Source organism: Microcaecilia unicolor, chromosome 13, assembly GCF_901765095.1.
Source record: "Microcaecilia unicolor chromosome 13, aMicUni1.1, whole genome shotgun sequence".
NCBI lineage: Eukaryota > Metazoa > Chordata > Amphibia > Gymnophiona > Siphonopidae > Microcaecilia > Microcaecilia unicolor.
This window is the reverse complement of record NC_044043.1, coordinates 84,415,030-84,441,772: the sequence shown is the minus strand read 5'-3', so window position 1 is coordinate 84,441,772 and position 26,743 is coordinate 84,415,030. Positions and strand designations below refer to the sequence as shown.

The 26,743-nt window shown below is 44.7% G+C and overlaps 1 protein-coding gene across 1 annotated transcript in view; it reads left to right on the top strand.

The window, feature by feature from the left end:
• Nucleotides 1–26,743, top strand: part of DNAJC11 (DnaJ heat shock protein family (Hsp40) member C11) — a 143,603-nt gene that overhangs the window by 48,473 nt on the left and 68,387 nt on the right. The window contains exon 4 of the mRNA XM_030222623.1: nt 1,174–1,275. Within this exon, the coding sequence (XP_030078483.1) occupies nt 1,174–1,275 (102 nt within the window). The remainder of the gene's footprint in view (nt 1–1,173; nt 1,276–26,743) is intronic.

Below are 26,743 nucleotides of genomic sequence, written 5' to 3'. Positions count from 1 at the left end.
TAGAAGTCGGCCCATGCAGATCACCAATGTGGCCGCGCAGGCTTCTGCTTCTGTGAATCTGGACGTCAGACTCACAGAAACAGAAGCCTGCGCAGCCTTCTACATGGAATGTTGCTAGTGGAATAGCAACATTCCATGTAGAATCTCCAATAGTAGCAACATTCCATGTAGAACCTTCAATAGTATCTATTTTATTTTTGTTACATTTGTACCCTGCGCTTTCCCACTCATGGCAGGCTCAATGCGGCGGGCAATGGAGGGTTAAGTGACTTGCCCAGAGTCACAAGGAGCTGCCTGTGCCGGGAATCGAACTCAGTTCCTCAGTTCCCCAGGACCAAAGTCCACCACCCTAACCACTAGGCCACTCCTCCACTGAGAGTATCTCTCTGCTTGATCTTATGCGAAGGGACAGCACGGCGGTGCAGCATATTGCTTTCATCAAACGTACTGAATTTTATAATACAGCCGTACGTACTCTGCTACACTTCGCGACCCCTGACGCAGGCGCTGAGCGCCGAAACACGAACCGTGTCGGGTCCATTCAAAGATTTGTTCCTCAAAACACATGATTAAAGGTTTTATTCCCCCTTTTTTTGAAGGCTCCTGGTACTTGTTTTGTTTTGCTCTTTGTAAATAAGTGGGGTCAGTTTCACAGCCCATGTCTGGGTCTACAAACGTCGCATTCGTGAATGCATTTAAGACAGACTAATTAATGGGCTAGAGGTTTTGCAAATTAATTTCAGACTCTAAAAACACGAACATATTTACACATGATACTGGCTTGGTGGCTCAGTAACAGAGCTAAGTGCTGCTATTTGAGGGACTTGGGTTCAATGTCTCACTTCTGTTTCCTGGGTCAGCTACAGCTGGGCTGCTGTAGCAGTTGTGTTCAAAGCACTGGCAACGAGACCCTCCCCGTCTTAACAGAACAGGGCTGCTGATTGGCTTGGTTTAGGACCAGTGGTTTCAGGGATCCAGAAGGGAGCCCAGCTGAGGTCTTGTGATGCAATGACTGGGTTAAAGAGCTGCCAGGAAATCTATTCAAAGAAGGGGGAAAACGCCCGAGTGTTTGCCCTTGAAGGCTCAATGCGCTGGAGCTGGTAGCTCATCGCAGCTGTTGGGCCAAAAGAATTTAAATGGAGCACCTGTTACAAATGATTCTGTTTCCTCCAGGTTGTAGAAAGGAAGAGAACAGCTGCTGAAATCCGAGAAGAATTTGAACGGTTAGAACGGGAGCGGGAAGAGAGGCGGCTTCAGCAGAGAACCAACCCCAAGGTAAACGTTTGGACCATTACCTGATGCTAGTGAGTCAGAGTAGTGTTGCTTTAATTCTTCTGTATTCAGAGCTGAAAATGAGAGAACATGAGGATACTAGAACTTCATTTTAACTAGGACATGAAAATGATACAAAATGTTATTTTGCTAGTTAGAACCCATTTGCAAGATAACCAGTTAAGAGCTGTTATTTATTTTATTGCATTTGTATCCCACATTTTCCCACCTATTTGCAGGCTCAATCAGTGACGTAACCACAGGTGGGCCTGAGTGGGCCTGGGCCCACCCACTTAGGGCTCAGGCCCACCCAACAGTAGCAGACATTTAGCTGAAGACGTCCCCCTGATGTTAACAAAAACGTTACTCTCCATGATACTGGCACCTGTGCATGCTCAGTTTTCAGCGTATGCGTGCTGCAGACTGCCAAGGTGGAAAGAAGCGTTTTTCCGCCAGCTGTTTTGGTGGGGGGGGAGAGGGGGGGGAGAACACTTGGTGCCCACCCAATTCTTGCCTAGGCCCACCCAAAATCTGCTGTCTGGCTACGCCCCTGGGCTCAATGTGGCCAAGAAACCTTCAGCATATTTCAAGCTTTTCTAGCCCTCAGGGAATCTAGCTAAATTTGAGATTCTGCCAGGTATTTGTTACCTGGATTGGCCACTGTTGGAAGCAGAATATTTGACTTAATGGAGCTTGGCTCAGCAGAAAAGGGGTAAATGAGTCCATCTTGGTTTTGTTTTGTATTGTATTTTGCGTTTGGTTGGGTTTTTTAAATCAGTTGTGTGTGTTTTAATTTTTGTTGTTTTAATTTATTTATTTATTTATTTTTATCCATTTTGATCATTCTTTACTTCTGGAATCATCATATATGAAATTTAAATCCATGCTGAAAATTTTCTTTCTCCTGAATTTTTGCTGATATTTGATTTCTTCCTGTTTTTTTAAATCTGGGTGTCCATTCTTTGCCTCTGGTCCATATGTGCTTTTATTAATTAGGCACCTCCAAGACTTCCAGTAGTATACAAATCCTCTGGCATGAATTCATACCAACTCCAATGAAGGTCTAAATGTGTGCTTGTACTCTGTGGCTTAAAGAATTACCCCCCAGCGAGGGCAATTTCCAAAATCCATTCACCTGAGTAAATGACTGTTAGTTTGAAAATCGGCTACCCTCCCTGCAAGTGAAAGTAGATGCTGAAACCTAGGCCAACTTGAGGGGTGGAAGCAGGGGAGGAAATGTTAGGGTTGGGGAAGAAGGGGAGGGGAGGGAATTAGGTCCTTGGTAAGGTGTAAGAACACAAGCCTCCCATAATTTATATTGTGTCACACTAGGGTTTTGGGGAGGTTTCCCATTCATAGTCTCTAAAGTCTTACATGCTATGGTCGATTTGTCACAGTTTTCTACTGAAGTTTCTGATGTGTAGTCTTGTGATGTGTTTTCCTCAACAACAAAATTTCAAACAGAAAGGAGTGGAGGAGTGGCCTAGTGGTTAGGGTGGTGGACTTTGGTCCTGAGGAACTGAGTTCAATTCCCATTTCAGACACAGGCAGCTCCTTGTGACTCTGGGCAAGTCACTTAACCCTCCATTGCCCCATGTAAGCCGCATTGAGCCTGCCATGAGTGGGAAAGCGCGGGGTACAAATGTAACAAAAATAAAATAGATACTATTGGAGATTCTACATGGAATGTTGCTATTCCACTAGCAACATTCCATGTAGAAGGCTGCGCAGGCTTCTGTTTCTGTGAGTCTGACATGCTGCACCTACGTGCAGGACGTCAGACTCACAGAAGCAGAAGCCTGCGCGGCCACATTGGTGATCTGCAAGGGCCGACTTCTACATGGAATGTTGCTATTCCACTAGCAACATTCCATGTAGAAGTCGCCACTAGCAACATTCCATGTAGAATCTCAAATAGTAGCAACAGTGGAGGAGTGGCCTAGTGGTTAGGGTGGTGGACTTTGGTCCTAGGGAACTGAGAAACAGAGTTTGATTCCCACTTCAGGCACAGGCAGCTCCTTGTGACTCTGGGCAAGTAACTTAACCCTCCATTGGCCCATGTAAGCCACATTGAGCCTGCCATGAGTAGGAAAGCGCAGGGTACAAATGTAACAAAAATAAAATAGATACTATTGGAGATTCTACATGGAATGTTGCTATTCCACTAGCAACATTCCATGTAGAAGGCTGCGCAGGCTTCTGTTTCTGTGAGTCTGACGTCCTGCACGTACGTCAGACTCACAGAAGCAGAAGCCTGCGTGGCCACATTGGTGATCTGCAAGGGCCGACTTCTACATGGAATGTTGCTAGTGGAATAGCAACATTCCATGTAGAATCTCCAATAGTAGCAACATTCCATGTAGAATCTCAAATAGTAGCAACAGTGGAGGAGTGGCCTAGTGGTTAGGGAGGTGGACTTTGGTCCTGGGGAACTGAGTTTGATTCCCACTTCAGGCACAGGCAGCTCCTTGTGACTCTGGGCAAGTCACTTAACCCTCCATTGCCCCATTTAAGCCGCATTGAGCCTGCCATGAGTGGGAAAGCGCAGGGTACAAATGGAACAAAAATAAAATAGATACTATTGGAGATTCTACATGGAATGTTGCTATTCCACTAGCAACATTCCATGTAGAAGGCTGCGCAGGCTTCTGTTTCTGCGAGTCTGACGTCCTGCACGTACGTCAGACTCACAGAAGCAGAAGCCTGCGTGGCCACATTGGTGATCTGCAAGGGCCGACTTCTACATGGAATGTTGCTAGTGGAATAGCAACATTCCATGTAGAATCTCCAATAGTAGCAACATTCCATGTAGAATCTCAAATAGTAGCAACAGTGGAGGAGTGGCCTAGTGGTTAGGGTGGTGGACTCTGGTCCTGAGGAACTGAGTTTGATTCCCACTTCAGGCACAGGCAGCTCCTTGTGACTCTGGGCAAGTCACTTAACCCTCCATTGCCCCATGTAAGCCGCATTGAGCCTGCCATGAGTGGGAAAGCGCAGGGTACAAATGTAACTAAAATAAAATAGATACTATTGGAGATTCTACATGGAATGTTGCTATTCCACTAGCAACATTCCATGTAGAAGGCTGCGCAGGCTTCTGTTTCTGTGAGTCTGACATGCTGCACCTACGTGCAGGACGTCAGACTCACAGAAGCAGAAGCCTGCGCGGCCACATTGGTGATCTGCAAGGGCCGACTTCTACATGGAATGTTGCTATTCCACTAGCAACATTCCATGTAGAAGTCGCCACTAGCAACATTCCATGTAGAATCTCAAATAGTAGCAACATTCCATGTAGAATCTCAAATAGTAGCAACAGTGGAGGAGTGGCCTAGTGGTTAGGGTGGTGGACTTTGGTCCTAGGGAACTGAGAAACAGAGTTTGATTCCCACTTCAGGCACAGGCAGCTCCTTGTGACTCTGGGCAAGTAACTTAACCCTCCATTGGCCCATGTAAGCCACATTGAGCCTGCCATGAGTAGGAAAGCGCAGGGTACAAATGTAACAAAAATAAAATAGATACTGTTGGAGATTCTACATGGAATGTTGCTATTCCACTAGCAACATTCCATGTAGAAGGCTGCGCAGGCTTCTGTTTCTGTGAGTCTGACGTCCTGCACGTACGTCAGACTCACAGAAGCAGAAGCCTGCGTGGCCACATTGGTGATCTGCAAGGGCCGACTTCTACATGGAATGTTGCTAGTGGAATAGCAACATTCCATGTAGAATCTCCAATAGTAGCAACATTCCATGTAGAATCTCCAATAGTAGCAACATTCCATGTAGAATCTCAAATAGTAGCAACAGTGGAGGAGTGGCCTAGTGGTTAGGGAGGTGGACTTTGGTCCTGGGGAACTGAGTTTGATTCCCACTTCAGGCACAGGCAGCTCCTTGTGACTCTGGGCAAGTCACTTAACCCTCCATTGCCCCATTTAAGCCGCATTGAGCCTGCCATGAGTGGGAAAGCGCAGGGTACAAATGGAACAAAAATAAAATAGATACTATTGGAGATTCTACATGGAATGTTGCTATTCCACTAGCAACATTCCATGTAGAAGGCTGCGCAGGCTTCTGTTTCTGCGAGTCTGACGTCCTGCACGTACGTCAGACTCACAGAAGCAGAAGCCTGGGTGGCCACATTGGTGATCTGCAAGGGCCGACTTCTACATGGAATGTTGCTAGTGGAATAGCAACATTCCATGTAGAATCTCCAATAGTAGCAACATTCCATGTAGAATCTCCAATAGTAGCAACATTCCATGTAGAATCTCAAATAGTAGCAACAGTGGAGGAGTGGCCTAGTGGTTAGGGAGGTGGACTTTGGTCCTGGGGAACTGAGTTTGATTCCCACTTCAGGCACAGGCAGCTCCTTGTGACTCTGGGCAAGTCACTTAACCCTCCATTGCCCCATTTAAGCCGCATTGAGCCTGCCATGAGTGGGAAAGCGCAGGGTACAAATGGAACAAAAATAAAATAGATACTATTGGAGATTCTACATGGAATGTTGCTATTCCACTAGCAACATTCCATGTAGAAGGCTGCGCAGGCTTCTGTTTCTGCGAGTCTGACGTCCTGCACGTACGTCAGACTCACAGAAGCAGAAGCCTGGGTGGCCACATTGGTGATCTGCAAGGGCCGACTTCTACATGGAATGTTGCTAGTGGAATAGCAACATTCCATGTAGAATCTCCAATAGTAGCAACATTCCATGTAGAATCTCAAATAGTAGCAACAGTGGAGGAGTGGCCTAGTGGTTAGGGTGGTGGACTCTGGTCCTGGGGAACTGAGTTTGATTCCCACTTCAGGCACAGGCAGCTCCTTGTGACTCTGGGCAAGTCACTTAACCCTCCATTGCCCCATGTAAGCCGCATTGAGCCTGCCATGAGTGGGAACGCGCGGGGTACAAATGTAACAAAAAAAAAAAGTAGATGCTGCTGATTCTGAGTTTATGTTCTACTGCCCTAGATGACCACCTGCTCTGCCTGTTAAACCAGCCCTGCTTGAACCTCTTGCATGGCAGTATTGGAAGGAGGGTGGCATTCCTGGCGCCTTAAGAGCAAACAGAAAGTTGAAAGGGGACAGAATTTGATCCTTGGAGCAGGGGTTTCTAACCAGTGGTGCCTGCACCTCCAAGGGGTGCGGGAAGAATTCAAAGTGCGGAGAAGGACCTTGAAATCTGAGGCAATTTAGTGAAACTTTCTAGAACAGCGAAGGCAGTTATTAGGACAGTTTTCAAAGTAATTTGCCTAGGTAGCTTAATAGTTAGCTGAGTAAATTCTTCAGGCTGAAACGTTACTTAGTATTCACACAGGTTCATTATTCAACAACGTTACTTACAATTTCTGCAGCATTTGAGCTTTAATGTGATTTCTTTGGTAGTATAACCGTGCACTATCTTCATTTTAGTGACATGCTAGCACCGTTAGTATGTAGCTGTCAGTAGTCATTAGTAGACACGTGGTTTCGGAAAGGGGCACAAGGGTTTCATTGATCAGTTAAAGGCGTGTTGGAGCCCCCTGTCTTAGAGGGACTGTAACACATCTAACAGAGTTTCTTGACTGGCTAAAGATAAACCCCCCAATTCTATAAATACACCTAAAGTTAGATGCGTAATTGCATGCCCAGCTATAGAATAGGGTCCGTTATGTGCGTAAAAGTTGGCGCTTAGTTGGAGTTAAGCACCAGTAACTGGTGTTAACAAGCACTAATAAACAGCTGTGCGTGTAATTGACTTGTGCCCGTATTCTGTATACTGAGTGCTTAAGTTCTATACTTGCAACTGGAAAGGTGGTGTTGATGTGGGAGTGATTTGCATGAGCGTGTCAGGGGTGTTCCGACTATTCTTGCGTCCAACTGCTGCTTTTAAGCACCAGCCCGTAGACATGACGTGAGTGGTCCTGGCTGAAGTTTGGTACATAGATCAGATTTGGCACGCAAATCTGCCATTACAGAATACTAACTTAGCACTCACTTCTTGGTGCCTAACTTTTATCACCATTTATAGAATTTCCCCAAAGGGGTCCACGAGCCAGAGCACCCGACTGATTTCTCTCTTGTTTTTTCTAGCTGAGTCCAGAATGCTCAGTTTACGAAATTCCTGATATAACCTTTATTTATTTATTGTATTTATTTAGATTTTGCTCACACCTTTTTCAGTAGTAGCTCAAGGTGAGTTACATTCAGGTACACTGGATATTTCTCTGTCCCAGGAGGGGTCACAATCTAAGTTCGTACCTGAGGATTAAGTGACTTGCCCAAGATTACAAGGAGCAGCAGCGGGATTTGAACCGGCCACCTCTGGATTGCAAGACCGGTGCTCTGACCACCAGGCCACTCCTCCAATCCTTAACATAAACATGGTCCAAGTATCCTGTTTCCAACAGTGGCCAATCCAGGTCACAAATACCTGGCAGAAACCCAAATATTATCAATATTCCATGCCACCGATCCCAGGGCAAGCAGTGGCTTCCCTCATGTCTGTCTCAATAGCAGACTTTGTGCTTTTCCTCCTGGAACTTTTCCAAACCTTTTTTTAAACCCAGATACGCTAACCGCTGTTATTACATTCTCCGGCAAAGAGTTCCAGAGCTTATCTATTCTCTAAGTGAAAAAATATTTCCTCCTATTTGTTTGAAAGGTATTTCCATGTAACTTCCTTGAGTGTCCCCTCGTCTTTGCGCTTTAGGAGCGAGTAAAAAATCGATTCAGCCTTAGAGGCTATAGTTCATTACTTAAAAAGAAGAAAATGTATCCGTTACAGGGTCTTCCAGACTAATTCTGGGTGAAACTTCCTCTTTTCAAATTGTTTTTTGTGCTCTAAGAGGGCGTTTTAGAATCCAGTAAAATGCTTCATGATCACTTTAGTGATCCGACATTTCGTCTGGGGTTGTTTTGATGTGCAGTCAGAAGGGAAGCTGCAGTGAAATAAGCCTCCATGACCTGCAACAAAATTAGCCATCTGGGTGTTTATATCAATTGTTTATTGCGATTCTATGTAAATCTATCCCCAGGCAGTCTTTCCATTGAATTAGGCAAGGCAGCTGCTATGATTTCATGTGAGAATGGAAGTTGCTTTAAAATCGTCCACATTTTATTAGTCTCAGTGAAATGGTTCCAGATAAATAAAACATTTCAAACCAGAATTGTTTAGTTATGACCAGATGCATCTCGCAGAACAGTTTTTGAATTGGTATATTCATGCAGTTTCCACTTCTTATGTTCTTCTGCTTTCTGTATATACCTAAGGCCTGGGTGGCGCTTTTTAAAAAATTATTCCTTTTTACTGTGAGATATTTTATTTATAAAGACAGGAACAAATGACAAAACCCAGTGCAGTGGACCAATGTGCCATCACCAAGGAAGGACCTGAATGAACTGTAAAATGGTTGGCCTGCTATATTTACCAACCCACAAAATAGCAAAATTTATACAGCATATTACCACTTATCTGAACTTATGTGCCTATATGATAATTTGCCCATGCGGCAAATTATATGTTGGTATGACAGCTGGCACTGGTGTGGAGGAGTAGCCGAATGATTAGAGCACCGGGCTTGACATCCAGGGGTGCCCAGTTCAAATCCCACTGCTGCTCCTTGTGATCTTAGGCAAGTCACGTAATCCTCCATTGCCTCAGATACGAAATTAAATTGTGAGCCCTCCAGGGACAGGGAAACACGTGGAAGGGCATAATCGAACGGGGTGCCCAAGTTTTCCTGAGGACGTCCTCGCAGGACGTCCCGGCAAAGGGGCGGGGAAACCCGTATTATCGAAACAAGATGGGCGTCCATCTTTCGTTTCAATAATACAGTCGGGGACGCCCAAATCTCAACATTTAGGTCGACCTTAGAGAGGGTCGTCCTTAGAGATGGTTGTCCCAGGTTTTCGGCGATAATGGAAGCCGAGGACGCGCATCTCAGAAATGACCAAAGCCAAGCCCTTTGGTCGTGGGAGGAACCAGCATTCGTAGTGCACTGGACCCGCTGACATGCCAGGGCACCCTAGGGGGCACTGCAGTGGACTTCAGAAATTGCTCCCAGGTGCATAGCTCCCTTACCTTGGGTGCTGAGCCCCCCAAAACCCACTCCCCACAATTGTACACCACTACCATAGCCCTAAGGGGTGAAGGGGGGCACCTACATGTGGGTACAGTGGGTTTCCGGTGGATTTTGAAGGGCTCACATTTACCACCACAAGTGTAACAGGTAGAGAGGGGATGGGCCTGGGTCCGCCTGCCTGAAGTGCACTGCACCCACTAAAACTGCTCCAGGGACCTGCATACTGCTGTGATGGAGCTGAGTATGACATTTGAGGCTGGCAAAAAAGATTGTTAATTTTTTTTTTTTGAGGTGGGAGGGGGTTAGTGACCACTGGGGGAGTAAGGGGAGGTGATCTCCGTTTGCCTCCGGTGGTCATCTGGTCAGTTCAGGCACCTTTTTGAGGTTTGGTCGCAAGAAAAAATGGACCAAGTAAAGTCGGCCAAGTGCTCGTCAGGGACGCCCTTCTTTTTTCAATTATCGGCCGAGGACGCCCATGTGTTAAGCACGCCCCAGTCCCGCCTTCACTATACTTCCGACACGCCCCCGGGAACTTTGGTCGTCCCCGCAACGGAAAGCAGTTGAGGACGCCCAAAATCGACTTTCGATTATGCTGATTTGGGCGACCTTGGGAGAAGGGCACCCATCTCCCAATTTGTGTCGAAGGATTGGGGGCCCTTCTCTTTCGAAAATGAGCCCAATAGTGTACCTGAATGTAACTCACTTTGAGCTACTACTGAAACGTTATGAGCAAAATCCAAATAAATAAATAAGTAAGAAGATGACCCCAATAGCTTTGTGTTAATGTTTTAAAGAATGAGAATTTTCATCTTTTGCAGTCTTCGGTCATTGATCATGTTTCAGTAAATGAAAGAGGAGGAGATGAGAAGAAAATCTATTACTGCTTGAGCAGAGATGGATTTATAAGTTAAATATATAGAACCTTTCAGCTTAATAGCAACGTGCATTGGAGAGCGTATCCGAGATTACACAGTTTTGAATGGTGTGTCATTTTTCTTGCTGCCCATTGGTGGAATTCTGGTCAGCAACCTTTTAAAACATAAGAGCCATTTTGTATTTGACTCTAGAAGTTTGTCTTCAGAATATGAGAGCAATAATTACCCCTGAGCCACCCACTGGGTGACGGTTTCCATGTTTGAACAGTGAATGTTTCTCATCTGCAAGTCAAAAAAAAGTGTAGCGTACTGGAGGAATAAGCCTAATGGTTAGAGCAGCAGGCTGAGAATTGGAGAAATCTAGTTCAGATCCCACTATGGTTTCCTGTGATCTTGCTGTGTATTGCTGTGTGACTGTTCAAATACACTCCTTCTTAGATGATATACAATCTATTTCTTATACATCTATATTATAAACGCAAATCTTCTAGAAATAAGATCCACAAAAGACTTCAGAATTTATGAAGATTTTAAAGAGATGAGAGCTCTTGGCGCGGGAAAATGCCTCTGTTCGTCAGCGGACTGAATCTCTTTCAACTTAACAGACTCGCTGAACTGACTCTTCAGTTATTCTTAATTATTATATATTTTTTGTTTTTTATTTTCTAATATTGGAAGCAAATGAAGCTGAAAGCAAAAAGACCCAAATTTTACTTATCTTCCGGTCTCAAACAGCCTATGGGTCCTGTTTCGCTCTTGTATCTACATCGGCTTCATCGGGGAAAAACTTAATCGTTCAGCACGCTGAAGAAAAGCAACAACGGATAAAGGAAAGGACACTTGCAAGACATGTTGGAAGTACGGTCTGAATGATAAAGTTTTTCCCCTAAATAGAAAAAGTGGTAACACCTGTTTTAAATCCATAGGCAATGAATTCCAGAGTCTAGCTCCCTGAACTGAGAATAAACTATCATAAATTGACTTACAACGTACATTTTTAAACAATGGAAAGCCCAAACAGAGAGTTCTAGAGAAACGAGGTGTATGACCTAGAGATGGAATCTACTATAATAAAACTCACCCTCAACGTTCTGAGGACACTGACGTCAGTGAAGCCAAGCTCTGACTTCCTTCAAAAAGGTTTGAAGGTTTGTGGTGGTGAAGCCACCAAAATCGCTCCGGGCCCCGCTTTCGAGGGTGGAGCAATGGCAGAACAACGAAGGGGTTGGCAGGGAGGCGGGGGGGGGGGGGGGGGGGAATCGCTCTGGGCCCCGCCCTCCCGTCAAACGTGATGACATTGGGGGCGGAGCAATGGCAGAACAACGAAGGGGTTGGCAGGGAGGGAGGGAGGCGGGTGGGGGAGGAAATCGCTCCGGGCCCCGCCCTTGAGGGCAGAGCAATGGCAGAACAATGAAGGGGTTGGCAGGGAGGGAGGCGGGGGGGGGGGGAAATCGCTCCGGGCCCCACCCTCGAGGGCGGAGCAATGGCAGAACAACAAAGGGGTTGGCAGGGAGGGAGGGAGGGAGGAGGGGGGGGAAATTGCTCCGGGCCCCGCCCTCCCGTCAAACATCATGACATTGGGGGCGGAGCAATGCCAGAACAACAAAGGGGTTGGCCAGGGAGGGAGGGGGTGTTGGCGACGAAAACCTTGCTAGCGCCCGTTTGATTTGCTCTGAAACGGGCTTCTTTTACTATCTAATATAATAAAACGCACCGTGAACGTTCTGAAGACAACGTTCTGTGAAGTCGGAAGCTTGAAGCCGGAAGCCTGAGTTCTGAGGACAACGTTCTGTGAAGCCGGAAGCTTGAAGCCGGAAGCCTGAAGCCTTGAAGCCTGAAGCCTGAAGCCTTGAAGCCATCTGACGTCACTCCCAGGCTGAGGCTGAAGGGTTCGTGGATTCGTGGTGTGAAGCCTTCAAGCCAGCCAGCCGTCTCTGCCCCGCCCTCGCGACAAAACAAACAAATCCGGAAGCGAAACGTCAGGGAAGGAGGCGGCGCTCCCGACGTCTAGCCTTCCCTTCGCTGTGTTCCGCCTTAAAAAGAAGGCGGAACACAGCGAAGGGAAAGCTAGACGTCGGGAGCGCCGCCTCCTTCCCTGACGCTTCGTTGCCGGAAACGCCACGGAGATAAATTGAAAAAGAAGAAAAAAAAAAAAAACGATGCATGGATGCGAAGGGGGGGGGGGAGAGAAGAGGGCGGGCCAGGCTGGGACATGGGAGAGAGAGTAGCATGGATGCGAGGGGGGGGCATGGAAGGGCGAGAGGGGACTTGCTGGAAAAGGATGAATGGAGGCGGCAGGGGACAGAGGAGCATGGATGGGTATGGATTAGGAGGGCAGGGCACAGGGAGAGAGGGGAATTACTGGAAATGGATGAATGGAGGGGGCAGGGGATAGAGGAGCATGGATGGGCATGGATTGGGAGGGCAGGACTCAGGGAGAGAGGGAAATTGCTGGATAGGGAAAAATGGAGGGGCCAGGTGACAGAGGAGCATGGATGGGCATGGATTGGAAGGGCAGGACTCAGGGAGAGGGGAATTGCTGGATAGGGATGAATGGAGGGGACAGATGGGCATGGATGGATATGGATTGCAGAGCAGGCCTCAGGCAGAGAGGGGAAATGCTGGATAGGGAAAAATGGAGGGGCCAGGTGACAGATGAGCATGGATGGGCATGGATTGGAAGGGCAGGACTCAGGGAGAGGGGAATTGCTGCATAGGGATGAATGGAGGGGACAGATGGGCATGGATGGATATGGATTGCAGGGCAGGCCTCAGGCAGAGAGGGGAAATGCTGGATAGGGATGAATGGAGGGGGCAGGTGACAGACAAACATGGATGGCCATGGATTGGGAGGGCAGGGCTCAGGGACAGAGGGGAATTGCTGGAAAAGGATGAATGGAGGGGGCAGGGGACAGATGGCCATGGATTGGGAGGGCACGGCTCACACTCTCTCTCTCATATACAATGTCTTTCTGACTCTCACTCTCACACACTCTGTCTCACACAGTATCACATTCACTCTCTATGTGCCACACAGTCACTCACACACTCGCTTGGTGTCATACACTCACTCTCACAGAGAATCTGTGTCTCACACACACTCTCTCTCTCACACTGTGTCTCACATACACACTTGCACACACTCTCATTCTCACACACACTCTCTCACAAACACACTCACACCCAGACTCACTCTCTCTCTCACACACTCACACTTTCACTCTGACTCTCAAACAGTCACTCTCACATACACTCTCCCAAACATACACACTCCAAGGAAAACCTTGCTAGCGCCCGTTTCATTTGTGTCAGAAACGGGCCTTTTTTACTAGTGTTCAATAATTCCCCAACTCCCTCAGGATTTAATCCATATAAAAATTTATGGTTCAGAGTAGTAAATTTAAATTGTACACGATTTTGAACAGTCAACCATTGCAAATCATTCAAGAAAGGAGTGATCCTATCAAATCTATTCAAACCAAAGATCAGTCTTGCCGCCCTATTCTGCAGAAACTGTAAACGTCTCTGCAAACCAACTGAAAAATTTTTATAAAGAGAATTACAGTAGTCTGGTTGAGGAAGCAACGCAGACTGAACTATAATTCTGAAACTGTTTTGAGATAACGAGGACCCAATGGCTCTTAACTGTCTAAGTTGAAAACAATTCTTTTACTAAGAGGCGTCCAACTCGCACCAAATCGGCATTACCACCCAGCTACCACGTGCCATGGGTGGTAATTCTGAATTTGGCACTCGCCGAAAACACGCGGTAGAAAATATTTTCTAATTTCTACTGCATGGCACTTACCTGGCAGTAAACGGCAGTGGACGTGCGCTGCATGCCTACCGCCCGGGTAGCATATGAGACCTTACCACTAAGTCAGTGGGTGGCGGTAAAGTTTCAGGCCGAAAATAGACACATTCTGGTTTTTCTGGCCCCTCAAAAAAGGCCCTTTTACCATGATGCTGCAAAAACTGGCACGGTGCCAGTGCACACTCGCACTGCCGCAAGCCACTTTTTGCCGTGGCTTAGTAAAAGGTTGTCTAAGTGCATTATTCTGTTTTTCATATGATAATTTAGAATCTAATATAACACCTAAGACTCTTGAATGGTCATCAATTGTTAAACTTTCACCAGAAACTAATGTTACTGTCTTATCTGGAAGATGATCAAAATCTCCAAACCGCAAAAGTTTGTCTTTTGCTTATTCAGTCTTAAAAAATGTGTGGTTGCCCATTCATCTACAATTGAAATATAACTTTGTATCATAGCGATAGTATCGTTTGCCGAAGCACGGCACAAGAGAAAAATACCATATGCATAAGACAAGACAAAAATACCCGAATCTGTAAGAAATTTTACCCAATGAACTTAGACAAATATTGAACAGAGAAGGAAAAAAGGGAGAACCCTGTGGAACCCCACTACCCGGATTCCAACTAAAAGAATTGTCAAGTCTACTTTTTACACTATCCTGCTTATAATCGAAAGAGAAAAACGCCTATATTGTGACCCAAATCGTGAGATAGACGTTTATCTCCCAAAAACGAATAAAGCGGTATAATCAAAAGCCGAATTTGGACGTTTTCAACTGCACTCCGTCGCGGATGCGGACAACGTTGATGGGGGCGTGTCGAAGGCGTGGTGAAGGCGGAACTGGGGCGTGGTTATCTGCCGATCAGAGATGGGCGCCTTTCGCCGATAATGGAAATAAAATATGCGTTTTTAGCGAGAATTTAGGGCACTTTTCCTGGACCCTGTTTTTCCACGAATAAGGCCCCAAAAAGTGCCCTAAATGACCAGATGACCACTGGAGGGAATCGGGGATGACCTCCCCTGACTCCCCCAGTGGTCACGAACCCCCTCCCACCACAAAATATGCCGTTTCACAACTTTTTATTTTCACCCTCAAATGTCATACCCACCTCCCTGGCAGCAGTATGCAGGTCACTGGAGCAGTGGACTTCAGGCAGGTGGACCCAGGCTCATCCCCCCCCCCCCCCCCCCACCTGTTACACTTGTGCTGGTAAATGGGAGCCCTCCAAACCGCCCCCCAAACCCACTGTACCCACGTGTAGGTGCCCCCCTTCACCCCTTAGGGCTATAGTAATGGTGTAGACTTGTGGGCGGTGGGTTTTGAGGGGGATTTTGGGGGCTCAACACCCAAAGGAAGGGTGCTATGCACCTGGGAGCTGTTTTACCTTTTTTTTTTTTTTTTTTTTTTGTAAAAGTGCCCCCTAGGGTGCCCGGTTGGTGTCCTGGCATGTGAGGTGGACCGGTGCAGTACGAATCCTGGCCCCTCCCACGAATAAATGTCTTGGAGTTATTCGTTTTTGAGCTGGGCGTTTTCGGTTTCCATTATCGCTGAAAAACAAAAACGCCCAGCTCAAAAAAAGATAAACGTCCATGTTTTTTCGAAAATACGATTCGGTCCGCCCCTTCACGGACCCGTTCTCGGAGATAAACGCCCATGGAGATAGGCGTTTCTGTTCGATTATGCCCCTCCATATGATCTAGAAATTAAGAACTGTTTAAACCAATTAAACACTGAACCCGTTATTCCTAGTTCACTCATTCTAATCAATAATATTGTATCGTTAATACTATCAAATGCTGCAGAGATGTCGAACTGGAGCAAAACAATCTGTTGACCTTTACTCAAATAATATTTTACTTCAGAAGTAAGGACGAGAAGAAGTGCTTCCATACTGTGCCTTGGTCTAAATCCATGTTGTGTCTTATGCAAAACATTGCGTAATTTGATGTACCTCTGTAATTGTTCCTTCACTGAGAATTCAAGTAATTTTGCCATCCAAGGAATACTGGGCACAGGGCGATAATTTTCAATTAAAGCTAAATTGGTACCTATCGATTTTGGAAGAGGAGTCAGCACTGTATCAGACAAACTGTTTGGGCAACTCCCTGACTGAAGAGAAGTATTTGCAAACTCTGTCAACCATAGTATAATTTTGTCTGGTGCTGCCTGTAACAGATAAGACGGACATTTGTCCAATATACATGATTTCTTAGATAATGTAACCACTGTCTTATTTATCACTCAATGGGAACTTGCGCAAAACTATCCCACAGCCTGTCTGCAGAAACACAATTAGATCTATCTAAAACAGGAATCAAAGCATCTTCAATTTTAACCTTAGGAAAAGATTGCTTTATCTTTTCAACCTTAGATTCAAAAAACCTAGCCTGCTCATCTACACTTATTTGTAAAGATTCTGGGATTTTTAATAATTTAGCTGTATTGGTCATCTTCTCAAAAATCTTTAAAAGAGTTTTGCTTGTATTATTAGAACTTTTGATCATAAAAATCCTTTTTAATCTGAGAAACAAACAGTTTATATAATCTAATTAAGTATATCTGATTATCCTTTGTCTCTGATGTTCTAAATTTCTACATTTCTGATTTTTAATTGCCAATTGTTCATTATACCAAGGATTATCCTATATAATAATTCTCACCTCCAACGTTCTGACTTGCTGCCTGGGACAGTGGCTCATTCTGAGTTGGTCTGCTAAGCTCCGTAGATCAGGCTGACATCACCTTAGCCATTATGATGTCAACTTTAGAACCCAGGGGGGAAAAAAAACATGCCTCAGTGCTGATCCATGTCCAGAGGAGGGTCGCTGGACATGGGTGGCTGGAGGGGGGGCAGGGGAAAGAGGAGGGTCGCTGGACATGGGTGGCTGGAGGGGGGGCAGGGGAGAGAGGAGGGTCGCTGGACATAGGTGGCTAGAGGGGGCAGGGGAGAGAGGAGGGTCCCTGGACATGGATGGCTAGAGGGGGGGCAGGGAGAGAGGAGGGTCGCTGGACATGGGTGGCTAGAGGGGGGCAGAGGAGAGAGGAGGGTCGCTGGACATGGGTGGCTGCAGGGGGGGCAGGGGGTCGCTGGACATGGGAGGCGGGGGGGGGCAGGGGAGAGAGGAGGTTCGCTGGACATGGGTGGCTGCAGTGGGCACAGGGGGAGAGGAGGGTCGCTGGACATGGGTGGCTGCAGGGGGAGAGGAGGGTCACTGGACATGGGTGGCTGCAGGGGAACTGAGGAAAACCTTGCTAGTGCCCGTTTCATTTTTGTCAGAAACGGACCTTTTTTACTAGTCATATATATGTTGCTTTTTTTTGTCTGAGAAGAGCCGTTTCATCCAATAGTGGACAAATTGTCTCATCCCATATTTTAGGAGAAAATTTAAAAGATGCTTTTTCCAATTTACAAACAACTCTTTGCCAAAATTGTAGAACATCTATTTTTTTTTTCCATTACAGCTTAATTCATTTTTGTTGTCTAGAAATTTTTCTTCAAATTAAAAATTTTCAAACTGTACAAACTTAGGGGGTATTTTACTAAAGATTAGCTCATGTTATGTACAGCAAGGCCCATGGGAATGAAATGGGTCCTGTGGGAGATAACATGCGCTAACCTTTACTAAAAGACCCCTTAGATTGTAAGCTTCCCGAGAAGAGCAAAATACCTTCCTTGTCTTAATGTAACTTGCTTTGATCTACTGCTAAAAAAAAAAAAAGGGAGTGAGCTAAATTTTTTAAAAAATGATTTGGAAGATAAGATTTTTTTTTTTTTTTAGTTTGGCACTTTTTGTTTCTGTACTTTTGTTATGTGTGGATAGTTGGAGGTTTTGAGTGACCTTTGATTGATATACTGAATTTAAGCCATTCACTCATCACTTTAAGTGTTCATGGCTTGACATTTTCCAAATATGAGTCTGGCGGCAGTGTTCTGGGCTGTTTGGAGTTTTTTCGATAATCTGTTCTTTGCATCCAGCGTACAGTGCGTTGCAGTAGTCAATACCTGGGAGCAATGCCGATAGCAGTCAACAAAATGCTCACTGCCGTTGGCGACTGAATATTGACCCTGTAATTTCTTGACCGGAGGCATAAATTTACAAACCAGGAACACCGACTCAACCAGCCGGATTGGTTATGTTGACCTTCTCCCCCTCTGTGAAGGGAATACACACTGAGCCCAATAGATTTGAATCAGGGGCTTGAAACCGAATGTGGTTTTTGTATTGTTTTATTGGCATTCTGTCCATATTTTGCAAGATTTACTAATGTGCTCTGTCTAAAATGTTTGCCTTTTGTGCTTTGAGTAGTTTCTGCAGAAGCTTTCTTGCAATGGCATTTCGTTTATTGATTGTTCTAAATTCACCTTTGTTTGTCTGTATCCTTAAATCTAACTTTCATAGCCTTCAGTGTTGCAGAAAAGCACCTGAGTGAAAGCCAGGAGTGTTGGCTTTATGGTTGCAGTTCTGATGAACTTACATTGGTTCCTTGTGGAATAGCGCATTAAGTTTAAGATGGTTGTTTGGGACTTGATTGTCTCTTTGGGCCTTCTCTGGTTTATCTCCCTGACCTTGTAACGTGATGCCTGACATCCAGATTACTACATCCACTTCTGTCGATTTCATTGCTGCTCGGTTTTCTCCAGCTACTGCTTTGCTTTTAAAGGGCCAATTACCCTCTGATTTCCTTTTTGGATTCCTGATTCCTTGGTTTGAACTGAGTAACCTGTTCATTAAATTATTTTTTTTAAAGGAACAGTAAGTCAAAATGTTTTGTAGATTTCAGTTGACAATTGACACCAACAAACTTCATAAGATCCCTCATATTGTTTTATGGTTTTAGTGTCATGTACTTAGCTCTTCTGCCAACATTATGAATATTACAGGGTTGCTACTCTGCTGCCCATCATCTCAGCCCCCCCCCCTCTAGGTATCACATAGTGGCAGTGGGGGGGGGGGGGTTCCATTAATTTCGATGTGACTAAAGATGTAACTATCATTTTAAAAAGTTATCCATTTAAAAAGTACTGAAATTTAAGCTGCTAACAAACTTAGGGCCATGTTTACTAAAGAGCAAGAGGCTCATGCGATTAATACCTGTTAACAGACAAAAGCAGCGTGCTTTAAGTGCAGAGGCTGGTGGTTGGGAGGCGGGAATAGGGCTGGGCAGACTTATACGGTCTGTGCCAGAGCCGGTGGTGGGAAGCGGGACTGGTGGTTGGGAGGCAGGGAGAGTGCTGGACAGACTTATACGGTCTGTGCCAGAGCCGGTGGTTGGGAGGCGGGGCTGGTGGTTGGGAGGCGGGGATAGTGCTGGGCACAGGGTATACACAAAAAGCAGCAAATATGAGTTATCTTGTTGGGCAGATTGGATGGACCGTGCAGGTCTTTTTCTGCCGTCATCTACTATGTTACTATGTAGGCCCAGTGGAAACTGTTGTGGGTGTGTCCAGCAGTGGCATAGCCAGACCTGACATTTTGGGTGGGCCCAGAGCTAATATGGGTGGGCAGTAGGTGTGAGTAGTGTTTCTTGGGATACTCTAATAATGCCTTAGAGTGCACATAATGATGGATTTCTAAGTAAACAGTCTGTGCAACAGCTCTCCTGCATTAACACAAACCACATACCTGGTTCATGGAACACCAACATTTTTAAATATAGTGATTTTATCCCATATCTTAAACTTGACCAAATATGACTACTATAAGGCAAACATGTCAATGGCACATATCCTTCAAACTTTGCTTTGTAACAAATGCAAATGTCAGGTCTGGCTACGCCACTGGTCTTTAATTATGCATTTCCTGTGAAAATTTTTAATGAAACCTAGTTTCAAAGTTAGGACCCACAGTCACATAGCTAAGAATTCCCACCTTGCTTCCAAAGAAGTTAGTTAAATCTGGAAATACTTTAATTTTGAAACCATGAAATTCTGTGTGATATGAATTTTTGTAAATACTGTATCGGTCTATTGAACACAGGAATGTTGCAACTACGGTAACCCCTAATAGATCTCTCTTTCACAGATGAGTCCAGCAAAGCTGTTAAATTATGATCCTCAGAGTAAGAACATCAAATCATTCAGCACATTGCTCTTTATTTTGGGATTTTTTTTGACAGAGGATAGAGCATAATATATTCTCAAAAGAGCAGGTGGATCCACTTTAGGTATATGAAGACTATCTAAGAAATAACTCTAACATTTCCGAAGCTGAAATGATCGTATTGAATCCAAATTGTTCATGTGTTGTACCCCGTCTAGACTATGATGACCAAACTCTTTCTCTTCAAGGTTGGCTAATAGATCTATTTGTCAAAATATGCACAATAAATAGGGTCAGTGATTTGAATGCTTTCTTCATCTTGAAAACCCAACCTGGAGATCAAGAGCTGTAGTTGAATACCTCTACTGTCTAATTTTCAGGAGACCCCAGTGTTCATAGTAACATAGTAGATGACGGCAGAAAAAGACCTGCACGGTCCATCCAGTCTGCCCAACAAGATAAACTCATATGTGCAACTTCTTGTGTATACTTTACCTTTATTTGTATCTGCCATTTTCAAGACACAGACCGTAGAAGTCTTGCCCAGAACTAGCTCCATTTTCAGGAGACAGACCGTAGAAGTCTTGCCCAGAACTAGCCCCATTTCCAGGACACAGACCGTAGAAGTCTTGCCCAGAACTAGCCCCATTTCCAGGACTCAGACCGTAGAAGTCTTGCCCAGAACTAGCCCCATTTTCAGGACACAGACCGTAGAAGTCTTGCCCAGAACTAGCCCCATTTCCAGGACTCAGACCATAGAAGTCTTGCCCAGAACTAGCCCCATTTTTAGGACACAGACCGTAGAAGTCTTGCCCAGAACTAGCCCCATTTCCAGGACTCAGACCGTAGAAGTCTTGCCCAGAACTAGCCCCATTTTCAGGAGACAGACCGTAGAAGTCTTGCCCAGAACTAGCCCCATTTCCAGGACACAGACCGTAGAAGTCTTGGCCAGAACTAGCCCCATTTCCAGGACTCAGACCGTAGAAGTCTTGCCCAGAACTAGCCCCATTTCCAGGACACAGACCGTAGAAGTCTTGCCCAGAACTAGCCCCACCACCCAAACACCAGCCTCGCCTCCCAATCTCAGCTAAGCTTCTGAGGATCCATTCCTTCTGCACAGGATTCCTTTATGTTTATCCCACGCACGCTTGAATTCCGCTACCGTTTTCATCTCCACCACCTCCCGCCGGAGGGCATTCCAAGTATCTACCACTCTCTCCGTTCGTGTTCGAGCAAATCAAGTTCACAGAGGCAAAAAGATTGATTGAAGTGGCTTCCAAGGAGGATGCATAGCAATAAGCTATAGCTCTATGTAACTTCCAATGGATAAAATAACATTTCAGGTTAGAAGTTACTTTTCCTAAGATGTGGAACTTAGCATACATCAAGATAACAGTTGTTTCCTTCCCAACCTTGCAACCCCAACATTAACTCTCTGTCTGTAGAGACCTCTTGAAGTTTTGGCAAACTTGATTTTTAAATACAAATATTCTTTCTCCAATGAAGCGTTGGGGGGGGGGGGGGGGACACTTATTAAGATGTGGTAAAAGTAAACTTGTGGTATCTTTGTAGCACAGGTTGCCGACGCCTTTTTAAAGGACTAACACTGCCTGTGAGCCACCCGTTAAGCAGCATTTAGTCCATCAGCTTGGGAGCATCACTGCCAATCTTCAGCCCAGTGCTGCCAGGCCATCTCTTGAAGCCCTGCCCAGTGGCCCCCTCCCATCAAAGTGTCCACCCCCAACCAGACTCTCCCAACATCAACAACCCTCCCCCCCCCCCCAAAAAAAAAACAAAAAAAACATGATACATCCTCCTAAGGCTCTCCCAGGCTTACCTTGTGCAAAGATTCCTTGTGTCTAGTGAGACAGGAGCCAGTGCTCAGTCGCTACTGTCCTTGCCAGCGCCATCATGCAAAATAACACCAGAGACCCCTAGCTGTCGTCTTTTATACTTGGGGTTATTTTACTGGCAGTACCATATCTTGTGAGCCATGGTGTTAAATTTACATAGTAATGAGCTGCTTTACATTTATTTGCTTCTTTTGCATCCCATTACTCTGTAACGCAGGGTGACTTATTTAATTCTGCATCAGGGCACTGCAGCCAGTGTTAAAGGCCTTTAATGCATATTAAGGAGTAAATAATGCGGATTAGTGCTCTAACACAGCTTGATAACTTCCTCCCTAAAAGTGCTCTACACGCTTCAGAAGCATGTTAAAATAGTCAGCCTTTTGTGCCAGAAAAGCTGAAATACCTCTAGAAATGTATTCTTGCCTTTTGCTTTCCAATATCTTCCTGTTTTTCTTGCGTTCAGTACCTGCTGCACATTTATTAGCATGCATGAACCTTCAGGTCTGCATAGATCCTTTCTCCAGATGTGATTCAGTACTGGGTATTTATCAAAAAGGCATCATGTGAGATACATTAAACTGATCTGGTAAACTAATGCAGCTTATCCTGTTCCTACACACTGTTAGTACTGCATCAACACATACTCATTTATACTCTCATCCCTCGAAATTCTAACACACTCAAACCTTAATCTACAGGTAAAAATGTTATAACCAAACGTTCTTTAGCTATTGTTCTGTAATCCTATCAGTATCCGTTGTTTCTTCACTATTCCCATTGTTCTAGTCCCCTTGCGATACGTAGACTTTGTTTTTACTTTACTCCTCACAATGTAACCATAATCGAGTTGTAACAAATTGTACTTCCATCAATACAATGTATTGTAAGCCACACTGAGCCCGCAAATAGGTGGGAAAATGTGGGATACAAATGCAATAAATAAATAAATACATCTTTGCTGGAGTATCGGGGTTTGGATCTTCATTTCTCATTGACCTCAATGCTTTATTTGTGCGAAACAACTTTAATTGTTCCAGTCCTGCACAAACCTGGCTACTCACCTGCTATGTAACTCCAGACTAGTTTCACGATTCCTTTTATAGAATATCTTCCAAACTTGATGGTAATGTAGGATGTGTGCAGATAGTCGTACGTAAAACAATTGGAAGGCTGGGTTAGTTGAAGGCTATGTTGAAATCATGGATATTGAACTTGGGTTTGAAGACAGCATGGATAAATTCTGAAAACTGGTAGGCAGATGATTCCAGAGAAAGGTAATAGGGTATTTGTTAAGAGAGAGACAGACAGGTGAATGAACACGTGTGGTTTGGGGGTGGGGGGGGGGGGGGAATTAACGCAAAAGGTGTGGAAGAAGCAGTTATACAGACATGCATGAGATGTTTATATGAGAGTCTTTTTTTTTAAGATAGTTTAATATACATAATATTCAAACGAATAATAATACACAATTATGAAATATCATAAGGAAATAAAAGAAAAAAAAGAGAAATTGATACATTTCCATCGTCCACAATTTAGCAAGAAATGATCCAAGAATTTAGAAAAATTATCAAGCTATGAAAAAAACCCCATGCTTTTAAACAAATCTATTTAAATCAAAGACTGCGCCTTGCCCTGTGGACTCACTCCAAATTGCTATACAGTGTTACATTCAGGTCTAAAGTCTCACATCAACACTCTCTTTACTTTTCAGAAAATTATCCAACTGATTAGGTTCCAAAAATTGATATTGCTTAGTGTGGAGTAAAATCCTACACACACAAGGAAATTTCAAGAGAAAATTTGCTCCCAGGGCTATTGCCCTTGGACGCAAAACGAGAAATGACTTACGTCGCTTTTGGGTTTCCCTGGATAAATCCGGGAAAACCCGTACTTTTGAACCTAGAAATAAAGAATTCAAATGTCTTAGGGAAAGTCTGAGAACTGCATCTCTATCTAATTCTATATATGAGAGTCTTATCGAGTTTTTAAAATAGCAACCAAACTGGACTCAGTGCAGCACAAAGCATTGAGGAAAGGAAAAGTATGAGTGTGACATGAAGATGGTAAAGGGGATGATGACCTTCCAAATTTTTGAGAATGGGAATATTTGAGACTCCTAGGCAAGGGAATGTTAATTTTAATGTTTTTTCTTTTACATGTCTATCTAGTAGTTTTGCTTTTCCCACACAAAACAGAACTGGATCTGGGACTTGAGTGCTCAACTGTAGCATAAGAGGCCTGAGTTTGAGATGCATGTCTTGTATAGTTTAGATGAGGTGTAGCCTTAGGCTTGTCCCTAAGTGATGTATTTTGGCCAGAGAGGACCGCTACGTACATCTAGTAGTGCTACAGAAATGATTAGTAATAGCGGCCAAACAATAGTATTTTTAGGTTCAAGAAAAGGAGGGTCATATACAGGCAACAGGAACTGCTGGAGCTCCCTGCAGCTCTCTGGGTCTTTGCTGAATAACTGCAGCTGAAGTGGTGGGGACAGGACAGTCTCTGGAGTTGGGAAGTTGGGGGGGGGGGGGGGGGGGGGGAAATGAGAGTGACTTAAAAAAAATTATATTCTACACCACCATGGCAGCCCTTTCTCCAGTACCGTAATTGCCTTGAAGCACAAGGGCACCGACCTCGCATCCCACCAGGTGAGGGGTTAGAAGACTTCAACGGATCCACACAGCTGTGGTGGCCCCATCCCAGCACTTTAATTGTAGAGGCACAGCTGTGCACAGAATAGCCTCTGATCTTGGGGTAGCACATGAGCAGCATTTAAAGAGTTCAGCCTCTAAAATGCTTCCTGCAACACAGGGGGCCTACATTATGTGGGTTATTGTTCTCAGGGGAAGGAAGCAAGAAAATGAGATTCAAACATAAACCCTTTCCCAATTAATATAGTTCTACTTTTAGAAAGGCGCCTTTTATCATAAACCAGTTATACTTTTGTAATAATGACTGTGTAATGAATTAGAGAGCTGATAAAAAAAGGAAGCATTGATGCTGGAGGCCTCTTTAATCAAACTGCTAAACTCCAACAAGATCAAGGTTGTATTTTTTTTTCTTTTGGATTTTCAGAGTGGATCCTTTCAAGTTTCACACCCTCACTTAAATGCTGCTAATTTGCATCCTTCAAGAAGGTCAAAGCTCTTGGTACACCGCAGGAAGGAAATGAACATTCTAATGAAGTGTCTGAGTAGCTTTCCTGATTTTAGATAACTTAAGCATTGTTTTCCCTTATTAAAAAGTGTATTTACATGTAAACTGACATATATATTTGTGTAACAATTTTAGAAAAGGCATTGCAGCACACAGTCAATAAAAGCCAGTCTTTCAAGAATAACTTATTCTTGAGTGTATTGTAATGCCCAGTCCATGTGACTAAGGTTACCATATTTGCCCTAAGAAAAAAAAGAGGGCACAAAATATCACCCCCCCTGCCCCACCCCCTGTCACTTTGACCCCCCCCCCACCCAACAAAGACAGATTCCTCCTCTCTCTCCCCCTGTATATCCCCTCCCCAATTTTCCAGCCTCCCTCCACTCATATGACTCCTTTCACTACACATCCCTTCCTGTACCTTATTATCGTGCCCTGGCGGTCTAGTGGCATCCTCTCACGAAGCCGCTGCTTGAACTCTCGGAAACCATTTTGAAGCGGCGCCAGGAGCAAGGCAGGTCAGCAGCCACGCTGGGCAGGAACCGAAGAGGCCATTAGACCACCAGGGCACGATAAGGTAAAGGAGGGGAGGGGAGGATAGGACACCCTGGGGACCACCTGCCCGTCTGTCTGCAAACCTGGACAAATGGGCAGGCTGGCAAAACCCGCCTGGATGCCCTGCAGTGTCCTCAAAAAAGAGGACATGTCTGGGTAAAATCGGACATATGGTAACCCTATATGTAACTAAACAGGGCAAGAGAAAAACTAACAAAGTGACATGTATCGCGGCATCAGGGAATCTCCCTCCACCTTCCATACAAACGTCACACTTTCAAGACGGAAAATTTCTCCCTGTGTTGAAAGCTTATGAAGAAAACGTCACTGGTTTTACAAAATACCATCTTTTGAATATGAGAGGAAAGAAATGGGATTTCTTGAAAAAAAACTATCATTGAAATTGCTAATAATAATAATAATTTTGGATTGTAAACCTGTCTCCAAATAATGCTCAGAACAGCTTGCAGTATTTCTAGAACTATCATGAGATAGTTGTCCCTGATCGATGGAAAACGCAATTGGTATGAATTCTATAAAGGTTGCACAAATGTGGGCGTAGATCCCAGTTCCTTGTGTAAACTAAAAATGACCCATTAACAATTAATTATTGACATTAATTGGCACTAATTAGGACTTACGTGCAGATCTGCCTATATGCTATTCTGTAACACTGCACGCCTAAATTGTCTCGTGCTTAATGCAAAAAAAGGCATTGCCAGTGGAGGGGCATGGAAGGATCAGAGGTTTTCCCAAAATTTAGGCGCATTGTAACAGAATAGGGTTATTTACATGCCCAACTGTCATTAGTTGCGCACCAGTATTTACATTGGGTTTCAGCAGGCGTCTCACGCTAAAAGTTTGTAATATTCTATAAAGCTGCTTAGTTCTAAGCGACCTTTATAGATCTTAACTGCACCTAATTTTGGGTGCATTTTCTATCCCCCTGATTCCATAAAAGTCGCCAAAAATTGTACTTGCGAATTTGGGCATGTGCCCAATTTGTACATGTAATTTAATTGATCAGCTAATTAGTGTTAACAAGCAATTATTGGCACTAATTAGATTTAATTGGTATTTGCGCGTGTTCTGAAAAAGGGGGTGCAGAAATGGG